The 15,677-nt window shown below is 41.5% G+C and overlaps 3 protein-coding genes across 4 annotated transcripts; 1 reads left to right on the top strand and 2 right to left on the bottom strand.

The window, feature by feature from the left end:
- Positions 1-80: 80 nt before the first annotated feature.
- dnase1l1l (deoxyribonuclease I-like 1-like) lies at positions 81-3,931 on the bottom strand. Its single transcript, XM_040048149.1, has 10 exons — positions 3,875-3,931; positions 2,029-2,166; positions 1,804-1,950; positions 1,633-1,688; positions 1,466-1,552; positions 1,253-1,374; positions 702-814; positions 421-578; positions 245-341; positions 81-161 (listed from the first exon to the last, which is right to left on the bottom strand). The coding sequence occupies exons 1-10, from the start codon at positions 3,929-3,931 to the stop codon at positions 81-83; spliced, it is 1,056 nt and encodes a 351-aa protein (XP_039904083.1).
- A 251-nt stretch (positions 3,932-4,182) lies between these two features.
- On the bottom strand, positions 4,183-9,840 carry LOC120743827 (TRAF3-interacting JNK-activating modulator). 2 transcript variants are annotated; one of them, XM_040047728.1, is made up of 14 exons: positions 9,685-9,839; positions 8,698-9,108; positions 8,446-8,590; positions 8,244-8,361; positions 8,115-8,142; positions 7,851-7,880; positions 7,260-7,355; positions 6,555-6,626; positions 6,162-6,302; positions 5,841-5,978; positions 5,615-5,750; positions 5,386-5,531; positions 4,963-5,079; positions 4,183-4,697 (listed from the first exon to the last, which is right to left on the bottom strand). In XM_040047728.1, the coding sequence occupies exons 2-14, from the start codon at positions 9,073-9,075 to the stop codon at positions 4,497-4,499; spliced, it is 1,746 nt and encodes a 581-aa protein (XP_039903662.1). In that variant the 5' UTR covers positions 9,076-9,108; positions 9,685-9,839; the 3' UTR covers positions 4,183-4,496. The 2 variants fall into 2 exon arrangements, with proteins under 2 accessions (XP_039903662.1, XP_039903663.1); XM_040047729.1 differs by having other exon boundaries at positions 4,520-4,697; positions 4,952-5,079; positions 9,685-9,840.
- Positions 9,841-10,373: 533 nt separating this feature from the next.
- atp5pb (ATP synthase peripheral stalk-membrane subunit b) lies at positions 10,374-15,561 on the top strand. Its single transcript, XM_040047731.1, has 7 exons — positions 10,374-10,507; positions 11,082-11,118; positions 11,216-11,361; positions 11,898-12,061; positions 12,241-12,366; positions 14,727-14,906; positions 15,303-15,561. The coding sequence occupies exons 1-7, from the start codon at positions 10,480-10,482 to the stop codon at positions 15,378-15,380; spliced, it is 759 nt and encodes a 252-aa protein (XP_039903665.1). The 5' UTR covers positions 10,374-10,479; the 3' UTR covers positions 15,381-15,561.
- The last annotated feature ends 116 nt before the right edge of the window (positions 15,562-15,677 follow it).

Raw genomic sequence — 15,677 nt, 5'->3', positions numbered from 1 at the left:
ACATAGCTCTGTATTTTGTTGGTTCACATCATCCACTCATTAAAATCAAGCAAAACACTGCAAAAACATTAGTGATTGGTTTACAGCTCATGGCGGAGGAAGTAGCGGTGGTTGGCCTTCAGGTCAACTTCTACAGGAAAATGGTCGCTGACCTCAAGAGCCTGAAGTGTCAAAAGAACAGAATAAAAGTTGAAGTTAAGTCAGAAAATGAACTCGAGGGAGGTGTTTCTTTTGAGAGGTTTACCTCTGCCTCAGTTAGATGGAAATGCTCTTTAAAGTTGAAGGGCTGAGCTGAAGCTGGGACTACACTGGAAACAACCTCCGGTCCGTGCACGATGATCCTGTTTCACAATGAGGAAACTTTATAGTTGGGCATAAGAAACTCCAATATATGTGCACCAAGTCACTGTAGACACCGACCTGTCGTAGGCACAGTGTGTCTTCTCCCTGACAGTGGTGTCTTGCTCGTCTCCGATTAGCCAGTGAAATTTGGGGTCACTCCTCAGGCGCATGGCTCTCCATCCTTTGGTGGTGATGTAGCTGCACCCAGCGTTCAGGTCACCTAAGATGATCACATTCTGAAAGCACGCCATTAAAGGGAAGTTAAAAAAAAATCATGAAAATTCTTACAAACAGCATGATGAGGAACCAAGATCTTGCTAAAGAAAGCAAAAGGGATTAAACGATGTGTTTCAACCTACATCTGTCTTCCACTTCTTGTAAATCCTTTTGAAGACAGCGTACAGTTCATCGAGCTCCTTCATGGCGGTTTTCGGACTGGTGTGCTGCCCTATCAGGACAAAATCCTTCACCACTGAAAACAAAAAACATCACAAAGCGCCGCAGTCCAGTCTGACTGTGTGTCTCTCATTCAGACCTCCAAATTCAACAAAGGTGCGATTTCTCTGTGACGTTGATGGCTGCGTGAACTTTGCTTTGATCAAGGTGAGCTTTAGTAGCAGCACAATTGTTTACAGTGTAACAAGATTCACTGAAGATTAACCTACAAGGTTATAACCCAACACTAACAGTCTGTGACACCTCTGGAACAGTGGCTCATTGTTAACATTGTTGTGAAGCAAATAATTAGAAAGCAAAAATCATTTAGAAGCCAGAGAACCTAATCATAAATCATTAAGTCGTTTAGATTTGCCCAGAGAAAACGATTCTGGATGACAAGTCAGAATCATTTTTTATTTTTGCCAGCACAAAGCTCTTTGAAGTTTCATGTTTTTCCCCATTTTAACCTTACATGTAGTGGGGGAGTGAAAGTGGATGATGAAGGGCCCTCTGGAGAAAACATCAGTTTCATTGGTCCCCTTTCCTTCGAGTTTAGGGTACTGATAATGCTCTTTGACCTTCAGCACATTGCTCCTGTAAGTCATGGGAGAGGAAAGCACACTAGGTTTAGCATGATCATATAAGGAAACGGCTCAAATGCAATGGGAAATACAGCATGAATTACCTGTAAATGTAGACATATTGCTCCTTATAGGCCTTCCTCCCGAGCCTTTCGCTTTCCACGTAAGAGTAGGGGTTGTATTTGTCAAACCTGGTTAGAAAATAACATCAAAATTAAAGTTGGTCAGTGTTATTAAATGACACAGAAGATTCACCACATAAGCCTTGTACCTGTTAAGATCCTTAACCAAAGCTTGTATTACTTCTCCTTTAGAGTCTCGGACCTCCTGAATGAGACACAAGTCACACCGAGAAAGAATCTTGGGAGCAAAAGCAGAAAAAACAAAGATCCATCAGCTTTGTTCAGCTATCAATCTAAGTGTTTTTGTAGACACATAGTACCTTTAGCAGAATCCCCATAACCTTCTTGTTGTTTGCCTTGGATTCTCCAAAGCTCTGAATATTAAAAGCACAGATTTTAAGGGACGAGGTGACATCCAGCAAACACAGCCCAACAACAAACAGCAGCCCTGCGGTCCTCATCGTGCTCTGCAAGCACAAAGAAAGTTTGCAAGAGCCCCACTTGTCATGTTTTAAAGTACGCTACAGAAATCTTCAGCCCCTTACCTTCAGTGCGTTTGCCACCGGGAGACTGATCTCAGGCCAGCAAAGAGCCATCTCTTCAGTGACCACGGGAACATACAGGTAAATGTGGGCGGGGGAGTCAGGGGGTGCAGATGTGTGGTGGATATGCTGTGTCAGCGCCTACTGAGAATGGAGCTGTATCTGGAACAGTTAAAAGCACCATAATGAACAATGACTCCGTCCAACTCAGAGAGCTCAGCTCTGAGTGCGTTTTGTCTCTAAGTTTGAGCGTAATCAGACAATAGATGCGGTCATGTGTCATGTCCGCTTCATGAACATGTGTGTAGAACAAATCCTCCTGTCAGTTTGGCAGCTGGTAATTACCACACGGTGCTGTTAAAAAGAACATTCTGATGACTGGTGCAGTTTTTACTGTGATGGCTCTGCCAGTGTGAGGCAGAGTGTGTCACCTGTGTGTAAGATAGACAGTGTTTTTCTTTTTCTTTTTGGGACTACAGATGAAATCCGCATAGAGTGCCATTAAAATGGGATGAGCACTCTTAAAAATAGCACAAAGAAAACAGTTTATGTACGTTTTGTATGTATGTGTTGTTATATTTTAACATTGTTTTGTCTTTTGTGGCTTTTCTTATTGTTGTTGCTTTAGTACCTTCCAGTAATTGTTCTATATTACACAGCAAAGCATTTAATATGATGCAATTAACATTTACATGTATAAAATGGGCCAGCGCAGTGCAGTGGTTAGCACTGTTACGTCCCACCATGTAAAGGTGAGGCCTTTCTGCATGGAGGTTGTTCCAGTGACTCGGGCTTCCTCCTGCAGTCTAACGAACATTAGGTTATATGTGATTCTAAATTGGCTGTGGATTTGAGAATGTGTGGGATCTGTTCAGGGTTTTCCTCCCCCATCGTCCCCATGAGCTTAAGTGGATAAGTAGCTAAGAAAATTAGCCACAGATTTATAAAATCATTTTTTTTGCTTAATCTGATGCCTTTTATAAATTAAACAACCTGAGAATCTGAAATAGTTTTACAACGTTACACATCAATAATGATGACCCAGTGTTTTATATAAATAATGTAACTGGGAGGATTCATTTTGCTGCAGAGTGAATACTTGCATACTAGCACTCTCTGGCCACTTTATTAGGTACACATTGCTAATACTGGGTTGGGCCTTCTCTTCTGTTTAGATCTGTAGTAATTCTTCACGGCACAGACTCAACAAGGTGCTGGAAACATTCCTCAGACACATGATGACATCTACATTTGTTGGCTGTACACGCATGATGTGAATCACAAGTTCCACCACGTCCCAGTGGTGACTGTGGAGCTTGGTGACGCTGACATCTCGTATGTTCAGAGATGCTCCCTTGTATACCTTGGTTGTGTGCAGAAAAATCCCAGTAGATAAATGGTTTCTGAAGTACTCAGACCAGCCCATCTCACACCAACAACCATGCCACAAAGTCACTTAATGCCCTTTCTTTGACATTGTGATGCTCGGTTTGAACTTCAGCTGGTTGCCTTGACCGTGCCTGCATGCCTGAATGCGTTCAGTGGCTACCATGTGACTGATGTATTACCACACGTGACTTGGAAGATTAGATATTTGAATTAATGTGCAGTGGAACAAGTGTACCTAATAAAGTGGCCAGTGAGAGTATTTAACTAATGAATGAATATGCTCTTAAGTAAGATGTGGTGGTGTTACTCTCAGCAAACTGAAGGACCTTAAAATGTCCTGCTGAATATATTAATTTAAAAAATAAACTTTAATGAAAATTATAGTTTACCTACAAAGTAGCTCATTGCTGTCAAAATAGAAATGACGCTCATTCCACTGACACACGGGTATGAAACTCACACTCCTGTCATCCTCTATGATCTCAAACTGGTTATAATCTGGCACCAGTGACTCCATCAAAAATAGCTTACATTCTGGTTAACCACCTCTTCTCTCTCAAACCTCCCAAATACAAAAAATCTTGTGCGTTCTCTGAACAAAAAAGAATAATATATATATATACTAGTGTAAAACACTGTTTAAGGTCGTGACCTGAGATCAGTTTAATGTATCGCGATTTACATTTGCCCTTTCTTGGGGGCACACTGCATCTCACGCTATATATGCTGTGACATGTTTCAGTAATTCAAGACTAAATAAATCAGTCATTTACAGTATAAAAGACACGTTTTATTTTCCGCTGTTCTCATAGTTAAACTCACAGTCTCTTAAAATGCAACATTTTCCAACAGTTTGGGCAAATTTAAAAAAAGCATTGCCGAGTTTCTTTACTCGCACTGGAACTTTTTGCTCACTTGTCCCCAACACCAACCCGACGCAGCCTCACAAACATCACACAAACACCGAGTTCCAAGTCGAAAGAGTTTTTAAATACAAAAATGTCAACAAATTACATTCTATATAAATCTAATTTTGACATAAAGCAACAAAACGTCAACAAAAAACAAGATTTGGAGCAATGTCATATTGGTCTGAAGCAGCCCGAGTGTCGAGGAGAGGCCATTTTCATGAGATAATCTTCAATACGTGTCTCTATGTCTGAGTACAGGTCCTCAACTTGCTCCCTGAAAGGCGGATGCCACAGCCACAGCATTACGACCCCTGCTACAGCGAGGAGTAAAAGGAAGAACAAGCACAGCTTCCACCAGGATCCACACGGTGTCTAAACAGGAAGAAAAGAAATAATTTAGTCAGGTGGATATTAAATCATCAGCAGGCAATGATAACTCATGTGCATGAGCAGCTGCTCAGCTGGTTACTGCAGGGCAGCTGAAGCAAACTGATAGTGTTGAAAAGCATAGTGGGGCAGAGTGTTAGAATTATGTAGTGGTTTAATTACTGGCTGATAATATAAAGGCAATGAGAGCTTTCGAGTGCTGCAAGGGCATTAAGTCTCCCTTAAATGATCTCACACACACTCTACTCACTGGTCCCCTGCGGCGGTGGCTGAGCTGCCGGAGTTCGTCTCTGCACTGCGACAGCCGGGCCTGGCTGGACTGACACTCCTGCTCCATAGCGTGCAGCTCTGCCTGCAGCTCCTCACACTGCACGCACACAATAAAGAGCGTGAACATGCAGAAATGCTCAAAATGCTAAATGCTGGTGATCCTCAGACAGGCACTTTTCAAAATGTACTTGCATGTGTGTTAGCACTGTGGTTGGAATGCAAACATACTGCACACGATTACCTTGTATATAAGACAAAAACAAATAATAGGGGTAATATTTTTACCTGCGCCTGTTAGTGACTTTGTGAAACACCTAGCTGGGACATTCCTTGTGTGGCAAGCTTGGATTAAAGAGTCAGACTTGTGAATGAGCTACAGTTTACTGTAATGTCCATGTTTTACCTCTCTCTCTTTGAGCTGGAGTTTCTCCTGAGTGTGGCGGAGCTGGTCCTCCAGCTGAGAGTCTCTCCTCACCGTCAGCCGAGGCTCAGGTTCCTGTGACGCCAGACACTCCTGCATCATGAAGTCTTGACTCTCCTCTTCGCCATCTAGGGCACCGAAAATATTATAAACATACTGAATGTGCACTATTTAACAATAATCCTAAAAAACACCAAACGTGATGTCTTGCCTCTGAGTTGCTGGATTTCTTCTCTTAGGGTCTGGTTGTCTTCCTCCAGCAGACAAATGTTGTACTGTAGGTCCTGCTTTTCTTGTCTCAATGAAAGCATCTCATCTCTCAGCTCACGCTCTCTGGCTCTGCACAGCTGATAATTCAAGAAATAAATTCACATTTCTAACATTTATAATTAAACTTTTGACCGCACACTCATGCACGTTGTCACAACCTAACATACCTCCACTTGGCTGTGCAGCTGTTGCAGCTGTTCATTACTGAGGTGCTGGCTCTCCCTGAGTTTTCCAGAGCTCAGCTTCAGCTCCTCATGAAGGCTTTGCCACTTCAGGGCCTCTGCCTTTGCTGTAATTAGCGCTTCCTGTTGACACAAAATGTAATGTTTTTAAAAAGAAAAATCATCTGCAAATACTCAAATTAGGAAACTTGGTTCCAGGTCACCAGATGCTGAGTCTATCAACTAAAAGGCAAACAAACTGAAACCTCAGTGACACTTGTTTCTTTTTTGTGTGGTAAAACAGAGGAAAAAAAAAAGATGTTTGACCTGCAGAGTCTCAGCCTTGCTGAGGGCCTCAGTTTTCTCCTGTGTGGCCTTCTGCAGGGCAATCAAGGCCTTCTCTTCATATACCATCCTCTGCTTTTCCATCTGTACCACCAGTTTCTTTACACCATCTTTTGGAAACTTCTGCAGGGACACAACACTGCTGAGTTAGTTGTTAACACCCAGTGAGATCCAGATCAAAACCACAGAGACTCACACTTAAGATGCTACACTATCACCCTGTGACAGAATAATGCCAGAGCAAGGCTAGTTACTGGAAAGAGTAAATGTCTGACTTCTTGGACAGTAAATAAATAATAACAACAGCAACAAATCACCACCAAGATATTGTAAAAATTAGTGTGGTTGCTTTTTTACAGACTAAATTACACTCACCTGCAGACAAGCTTGCAGCTGCGCCTCCAAAGCCTTGATCTTGTTTCTCAGCAGATCTTCACTGCAGCGAGACTGTGTGGGTTAGAGAGGAAATGAATGACTGTCACGCTCTAACCTGCAGATGGAAAATTAATGGTTCATGTGCCAAAAAGCTGTGACAGCGCGTTGTTTCTCCGAACGCAGGTGCATAAGGGGAACTCGAAGCAACAGTGAGCCTCAAGGGAGATCACAATATCTGCGTGTGATACAACGCACTTTGTTATAAGTGCAAAAAAGACCCCTCATGATAACATACCTCAGTGAGAAACAACAGGTGGAAGACCTAAATAAATGAGACTGAATAAACTGTAGATCAGCTTAGCTGCTAAAACAAAATCTAAAGAGGAAACAAAACTAAAAACAACATCAATATTTTCCTTTCATTCATTGCAACCAGAGTAGCCAAAAGAGATGCAAAGAGGATGCATAGCACCTTTAACAGCTACTGAGTGGCACACCCTTCCTGTATAAGAACGACAGCTTGCACTCGTCCTATGCAGTATAGAATTGCGCGGAAGCAGGAAGCTCCAAACCACAGACTGCACAGGCCTTCCTGACACAGCCGTAATATCAGCCAGTGCACCAGAGCAGAAAGAAAAACAGTGTGGCCTTATAAAGTTCGAAATGTGTGTTATTCGATGCGTGTAAACAGAGGGAGAGCCTTACTGTCCATATTTTGTTGGATGAGTTCACGAGGTTTGTCGTGCTCTCCTGGAGTTCAGCCAGCTTCTTCTTCATCACATCTTCTCTCCACAGAGCCTCCTGCCAGAAACCCAGCAGCAGCAGAAAGAGTTACACTAACGCACAAAGACAGTTTTCATCTGCTTTGGACTGCACAGGTCATCAGGTCCTTAAGTAGCATCAGAGCACATTAATAAATGTATTACTTAATATTGAAAGCAGTAGTGACGACAGATCAAATGTGATGAGAGCTTAACCGTTTAAAACCAAGCGTATTATATCCGATTAGTGAGTTTTGTGAGTTTTTGACTTCTACATCATCAACGTGATTATTTTTCTTCCCCCCAAAAAATAAAATAAATTGCACTTTACAGTTTTAAGGAATAAATTGCAAAAATAAGCCTAATGTAGCTAATATGATACAACTTTAATCTCATATATACAAATTATTATTTCAGAAGGGCCACTAAACACAAAAATGTGACTTTTCTGGCATCTATTCCTACGTTCAGGCTTTAAAACCTTAAAGGATTCATGAATCACAGGATGATTTTAGGATAAATATTGTTTGCTTACCTGTAGGTAGTCAGCTAATTTCTGAATATCCTATTAGGAGAGAGATAAGAGACAGTAAAAACAGTAGAGCTTTATAATTAAAGAAAAAACCTTTGCATCAGATTATAGAGCATCTATTTCCCCTCAGATTAGCCTAAACTTTATTTCGACTAATCATGTCGTGTGACGCTTACCTGACTCGACCCTAGCCCTCACCTGTGGCCTGTGCTCCCACGCCTTTTAATCTGTCACCTAATTCTAAAACAGCAGGACTGTGAAACTTACTGATTCTTTAACGGTGATGAGTCCGGACCTGCACAGAGGACAGTTTCTCATCAGAGAGAGAGGAGATCAGAGATGCCTTTGCAGTAAAATCGCAGTTTAAAGGTTAAACTAGAATTAAATGAGACTCACTCTGTCTGCACGCCGGTCTCTCTCAGTATCTTTTTCTGAAGAATGCTTTCAGTTTGTACAGATGATTTCTGGTAAATCTTCTCTGTTTTGATGAGTGTTTTTGTGGTTGTCTTTTGTGCTGTATGTGGAGAAAAACAAGGCATGATTCAACAGTCCCTGGTCAAGATGTTTTGCGCTTGGCACGATGATTTATTCTTTTTACCATTTACACTCGTGTCCTTTTTATGAATACTCTTCACCCTGTGCTGCTCTGATTCCTTCACAGATGGCGTGGAGGTAGGTGATTGCTTCTTTGCATGACTTTTGTCCTGCTTCATCACTGTTATCTGTTCCGACCACAGTGAGGCCTGAGGGAATGAGAGGAGAGCGACGGGGAAGGCATTATTCACAGCAGACCTATGAAGACATAAATCTGATCTGGTGATAAATGTGCCGAATTGACGCAATCTTTTACCCATGTGCTGGTGCTTGGATCACTGCTTATGCTGCTGTTTGGTGTCAAAACCATGGGCGGATATCCTTTAGCATTCTCGGTGTTTGTTGAGCTTGAACTGTAATACTTCATTGAAAATATCTGTGAGGGAGAATTTCTTCTCGATGAGCCTTCACGCCACACTGGGCTCACCGATCTCCTCCTCAGAAACTCCAACTGCCTCTTCTCTTTCAGTTCTTTCTTTATCTGCCAGGTGGTACTGTCTCTGGGAGGGCTGCGGCATGAAGTCACATTGTTACGTCCTCGCAGGTACTCACGCTTCTCTGCTCTGATGTCCAATATTCGGTCAAAGTGTTTCTCCGGCGAGAGTTGGAATCCGCTGATGGTCAGGGCGTCCATGGCAGCTCCCCTGGCTGTTAAGTCGCCTCAAGCCTGCGAGGACAGCGTGGCTTATCAGGAAACTGGTTACAGTCATTCACAAAGATCAAATTCATGGCATGTTATTAGCTGAGTACTATCAAGTGATGTTGTGAGTAGCTAAAAAACAGCTTTCTTTTAAGTTGCAGAAACATTGTGATGGCTAAAGGTTATAAATGAAGAAACTCAAACTGCTACTTACTTTAAAGAAAAGGTCTGAAATGTAGCTTCCTACCAGGGTTGGTGTAAATGAGAATTTTTCTAGTATTTATGATATTTTTATTCTGGAGAGACTTAAACAAAGAAAAGTTATGTGTCTGATGAGGTCATGCTGCAAACTGATGTGAGCCGTATACGCATTAAAAGTAAACTGCCAAAAGTGCCTGATGTTTAGAAAGCTGTGTGTGTGGAGCAGAGGCGGTTGCAATAGTAGCTCAGAAATACTAATGCAGAAGCTGAACCTTACAGGAGAAGCCCCTTAATTACAGGGTGAAGCACTTCTCATCGATAGACTAGGCCCTGGCACCTGCAAGATGATAAAGCGAGGACAAACTGCTGCTTATTAAGCAGGAAACCATGGTTGAGCCTTACCTACTGGGCCATCTCATTCAGTGGGGAGAGCGCTTCATGAGGTTGTTGATAAGTCATCCATTTTCTCACTCTTCTGAAATAGTGCCGGGTTTTTTTCGTGCCTGTGTTTCACATGTAGCTGTTTCTGTTGAGCATAGTTTTTACAGGAAGTGAAGAGAACCACAGCGTCATATGTTCCTCTATCTCACCAGCCACTCACACAAAACTGATGCCATACACGGGTGGGCCTCAAGATTACAGACTACACAACTAATTCCCCCTGTGTGCAGCCTGGGATAAAACACTTGGGAGATTGGTGTGTGTGTGTGTGCTTTATTAGATGAGTAATTTTATTATTAGCAAATGATGCATGTGGGCTTGAACACTTTCATTAGTTAGTTTTCTTGTGCATGCTTGTGTGTATGTAACAGTTAACTTACATAACAATAACACTAAATAGCAGTTTGGCTTCATATTCTGTGTGGTGCCGTTTTTGTTTAAAGTCAGCAGCCTTTCAAGATGAATTGATCCAGAAAACTTGATCTTATCATAAAAAATTACCCCAAATTCTCTGCATTAACTCCTTAATCACTTCTATTAATCCATTTTCAATTTCAGGGCAGTGTGTGTGTGTGTCTTTGCACGCAGTGCCCACTAGAGGGCGTCGACTCCACAAGCGCTTCTGTACTCTCGCGTTGTTTCACGAGGATTTCTCCTGTGTCCGCCATCCTTGCGGCTCTTTGCAGAGAAGGGCACAGAGAGGCCGAAACAAGAGTGCCCCGGTGTTGTAGGAACTTGGTACTTCATCCTTCAGACATGCTGTCCAGGCTCGTTTTTGTCTCAGGTATGCATCAGAACAGCTTTTAAAATGATAATAAAGGCCACTTACTGCTGGTGCCAGCAGACTGTCAAGCAGGAGGCAGGAAAGTTTAAAGTGAGCTGAAGGGTAAAGTGAAGGCCGCACATTGAATGAGACATGCTAATGCTAACTGTCAGCATAGCTTCAAGCTCCTCGGAAATGGTAGCAATTTTATTGGCTGCAGATTTATATCAGACGTTATCAAAGGTAATCCTACATATTTCAGTGTTTCTGTATTTTGTTGTTTTAATTATTTGGTCACAGGCAAGTTAATCGACGCTACGTTAGCTAACGTTAGCTCTGCACGCCTAAATGTCACCTTATTGACAGCTAGCATCGGTCGGCTTTCTGCCCTTTCTGCGATGTTTTATGGAAAAGTTTGTGTTAATTTTGATGACCTCACAAACTGATCGCCCGAAGCCCATCAAATAGCTACCAATACTAAGTGTTATAGTTCTGTGTTGGACTGCTTACACCGTTAATGTTTTCAGAAGTTTGTTGTTAATGGTGTTTATTGAGAAAACAGTAATTAACACTTGTACTTTTTTGTGGGTTTCAGCTAGTGCCCTGAAAAGCAGTGGCCCCATTGGAGCTGGGTATGTTTCATTGTAGTGTTGAATGTGTGTGTTTTAATACCAATATTCAATAACATATCAGAAAGAAATGCTTAGTAATCGTGGTTTTCTCCCTCAGTGTGGTCCATGCATCTCGCTGTCTGCACACATCATCCCAGAGTCTGGCTCCGGTGCCCCCTCTGCCAGAGAAGGGAGGGAAGGTCCGCCATGGCTTCATCCCAGAGGAGTTATTCCAGCTGCTGTACCCCAAAACTGGAGTAACAGGTGTAGTCTTTAATCAAAAACGATCATTTAATATTATTCATATGTTGTCTTAAAGAAAGTGAAAAGTCACAGAAAATTGATTGTGTGGACACAGTATTTTCACTGAATCAACTGGATTCTTCAACTTCTCTTTTTGCAAGGACTACTTAAAGACTGGTATGTGATTATGAGCAAACAGCAATTTGCTTCCACTGAAAGCATCCAGATGATTGGTGAACGTGCTTCATTTGACAGAAACAGAACTTTTGAAAACTCCTGTTTTTGTGAACGCATTCACAATAAGTATTTGTTTAAAAAAAAAAAAAAACCTGCAGCGTGAATGTTTTTTTTTTTCTTCATACCTTTACAAAAAGAAATGAATAAGCTAATCAAAAGCAAGTAAGAACAAAAGTGAAAAATAAGTCTAACAATTAAACTTTTTTCATAGATGGTTCTTAAGATTCTGTTTAAATATATCAACAGTCTCCAAAGATCTTAAGTGCAATGGTAGTTACACATCTCACTTTTACTTTGTATTTCCCCTCTTCTCTCAATAGGACCCTACATGCTGGGTGCTGGCCTCCTCCTGTACATGCTTTCTAAGGAAATCTATGTCATCAACCATGAGACATTGGCTGCAGCCTCCATAGGAGCTGTGATCATCTATGGTGTGAAGAAATTTGGGCCAAGTGTTGGAGCTTTTGCTGACAAACTGAACGAGGTAGGCTGATAACCACTGCTTTTGTTTCTTTCTTTTTTTTGTGGTTTCATATCCCTTTTGTCAAGTTTTATTTATTTATTTTGTTTGGACACAGTGGAGAGAGTACTGTACCAAAGGACTTTTCTCTTGTGCACGACCTTTCCAATGACCCCAATATTTTCTGCTGCTTTTGTCTTCAGGAAAAAGTGGCCAAGGCTCAGGAGGTGAAGGACGTCGCCATGTCCAGCTTGGTTCAAGCCACTGAGGATGAGAAGAAGGAGCAGTGGCGAGTAGAAGGAAGGGCGATGCTCTTTGATGCCAAGAGGGTAAGCATCACCATCCTTTCATTTCTGTTTTTATATTCCAGCATCTTAACTTAAGTATTCCAGTTAACATCATTTTGACAGCTGCCACCTTCAGCTCCAAGAGCAGAAGAATTATAACCTTGTGTGGGTCTGTAGTGTAGTGGTTAACACATTAGCCCTAAGCAGTCACCACAGCTGGTAGCTCTGTATGTTTGATTTAGCAGATATTTTTACACCTGATGCCGTTTCTGATACAATTCGAAGTGAAATCTCTCCTACTGGGATCAAACCAGGGAGATTCTGCTTCTTAGGCAAATCCATAAACAAGTACACCGTGCAGCAACTTTTCCATTAGTACCTACTCACGCCGGCTTGGCTCAGTGCGGTTTTTAGGGTTTTTCCATTAGGTCATAGTACCTGATACCGGGACCATTAGTCCTTAGTACCTAGTTGGCCGGGGTTCCAAACGTTCTGAAAATGTGACGTCATCAACTGGTTAGTCCTTTACAAAAATCAAAACTGACATCTTTGAAACTCTGCAAGGGAAATTGACTACAAAAACCAATGCCGGGGTCCCCGAGTCTGACGAAAAGCCACTGACCAAGCAGCAGGTATCACATCACTTTGACGTACACCTTTGTTGTGGCGTTCGTGTTGCGTACAAATGATGTCACGGGACGTTTAGCCGTGTTGCAATAACAACACGGTGCATATAGGTGGTACTAGACAAGTACTAATGGGTAAAGAGGCTTTAATCTGCCAGTGTCTACAACAGAGACTACGCCTAGTGATAAAATAAATGATTACATCAATATTTATTTATTTTTTGATCCTTGGTGAACTTGATGATCGTGGCTTGACACATGACTAATGGTCATTTGTAACATTACTCTCGTCTTATTATACAGTGCTCCATTTTCTTTTCAATGTCAGTTTAAAAAAATTTTTTCCATCAGTTTCTCTGATAATTTCTCTGATTGAAGTAGGCAGTGCTCAGATGGATTTATTGTGGCTGAAGTAAACACCCGTTTGTGAGCGCATGTTGATCCTGAAGCTGAAAACCTGGGTTACCAAAGAGTTGATACCAATTATCTGCGACTGGGTTTTAGGTTTTATCAAGCAAGCTAACACAATGACGGCCTGGCTGTGTTGAACTTGCTTTGTAGTGTACCCCACAGTACTCTGTGGGAACCAAACGGTCTATGGCGAGACTTATTTTTTTGTTAATGTGAGTTGCTCATCACTCTGGGTGGCTATACCAGTGTTGATAATAACTGGGTACTTTCAAAATGACATTTTTCAGTTTAATGATACCACTGTTTGAAATATGCTGAATAATATGTAGGTTAGACTCGTTCTCTCATGCAATTTTAGTGTAATTAATTTGGCAACAAAAGGAAAAATAATTTGAGGCCATTCCTGGCTTATTATTCCATCCATCCATTTTCTGCTGCTTATTCAGTCTTGGGATGTGGGGGCAGCAGTCTGACAGAGATGCCCAGACTTCCTCTTCTAGCTCATCTGGTAGGATGGTGAGATGTGTCCAAACTCTTTGAGAGACATCTCTCCGATGTGTCTTGGGTCTTTCCTGGAGCCTCCTCCCTGCCGGACATGCTTGAAACACCTCACTTAGGAGGGTCCAGCAGACGTTCTAGTCACACGCCTGAATCATCTAAGTTGGTTCCTTATGATGTAGTGGAGTAGCATTTCTGTTCCCTCCTGAGTGACTGAGCTCATCACCCTATCTCTGAGAGAATCCAGCCACCCTTCAGAGGACGCTCATTCAGTCACTGTCCAAATCTATTAGCCACGGGTGGGTGTAGGAACATGGACTGACCGGTAAATCAACAGTAACAGTTAGTCCTGGGCCTAGCCTAATATTTATCTAATTTTAAACAATTTTTCAGCATAATTATTTATTTATTTATTTGTTTGCCTCCTCCAGGAGTAGTCTGTGAAAAGAAAATGTGTAACTTGCTGAATCCAACCACATGATGGTGCTCATTCTCACACTAATGGAGAATTTCCACTCAAAATAAACTGTCAGTATACAAATGTTGCCAGATTTCGGACTGACAGGACCATTTTAACATATATAGCTAAACTATCTTGTATAGATGTCACAATAGAATGAATTTAATTCTTTAGTCTGTATATAAATGCATTACAAATCTGACAGCCCTAATTTGTTTGGGACACAGCACTACATGATTGAAGTCTATGTCTGAACATGTCCTGACTGAAAACACATTTTTTACTTCAGTTATATCTTTTGTTAAAAGTTTTTTTTTTTAAATTATTTTGAAAAAGTATCCCTAGAGCTGGAATTTCACATTAAAGCTGTTACAGTTAAAAATTCCTATCTCCTGTTTTCCTCTCAGAACAACGTGGCCATGCTGTTGGAGACCAACTACAGGGAGAGGCTACATATGGTGACCAATGAGGTGAAGAGGCGCTTGGACTATCAGATTGCGCTGCAGGACCTCAACCGTAGGCTGGAGCAAGAGCACATGATTAACTGGGTGGAGAAGAGCGTCATCAGCAGCATCACACCCCAGCAGGTCAGTCTTTATTCTTCTTATTTCTTTTCTAGCTTAGGGTGCTGACATCCAATAAATAAAAGTTATTAAAGAAAACCTTTTTATTTATTTTTCATGAAATGTCAAAAAAACCAAACAACAGAAATCTTTAAGGATTTAAAAATAAAAGTCTCATATTTGGGCCGTGATGGTTTAGTTTGTCAGATATTTCATGTTTACTGATTTGCTTGTGTTTGTTTTATATCGGCAAAGCTCGTGTTGGCAGAAAAAGTCTCGGTGGAAGATTTAAAAAAATGTCAATGTTTTTTCTCTAATTTGTTATATGCATATGTATTTTTACTGTCTAATCAATTCACTTCTAGACCAACTCCTTGTATGTTTCAGAGTTTTAATATCTTTTTTGTTTTGTTTTGTTAGGAGAAGGAGAGCATTGCCAAATGCATCACAGACCTGAAGGTGTTGGCCAAGGCCACTCAGGCCAAAGCTACAGCCTAAACTGTCATCGCTCTACAGAAGCCTCCTCTAGTCCCGGACTCATCGCCCGAAGACGAGACGTCACCTTTCTTTGCAGAATAAACTATTCTTTCTTTATAGATTGTCTCTGTCAGCGTTATGGGTGTGTACAGTATTTACACGTCAGCAGATGATAAAATAAATGGTTCTCTTATCATCTTCAGCTGGTTGTGTCTTTCTTATTCAGAGTTTGCTCTATTTTGTGAGTGACATCACAGTTTTATATCCATGGTAGAGTATGCCTGAGATAGTGGCACAAGAATAGGAACACTTGAGACC

Source organism: Simochromis diagramma, unplaced genomic scaffold (assembly GCF_900408965.1).
Source record: "Simochromis diagramma unplaced genomic scaffold, fSimDia1.1 OVJJ01000387.1, whole genome shotgun sequence".
Classification (NCBI taxonomy): Eukaryota; Metazoa; Chordata; class Actinopteri; order Cichliformes; family Cichlidae; genus Simochromis; species Simochromis diagramma.
This window is presented reverse-complemented; position numbering and strand designations above follow the sequence as displayed.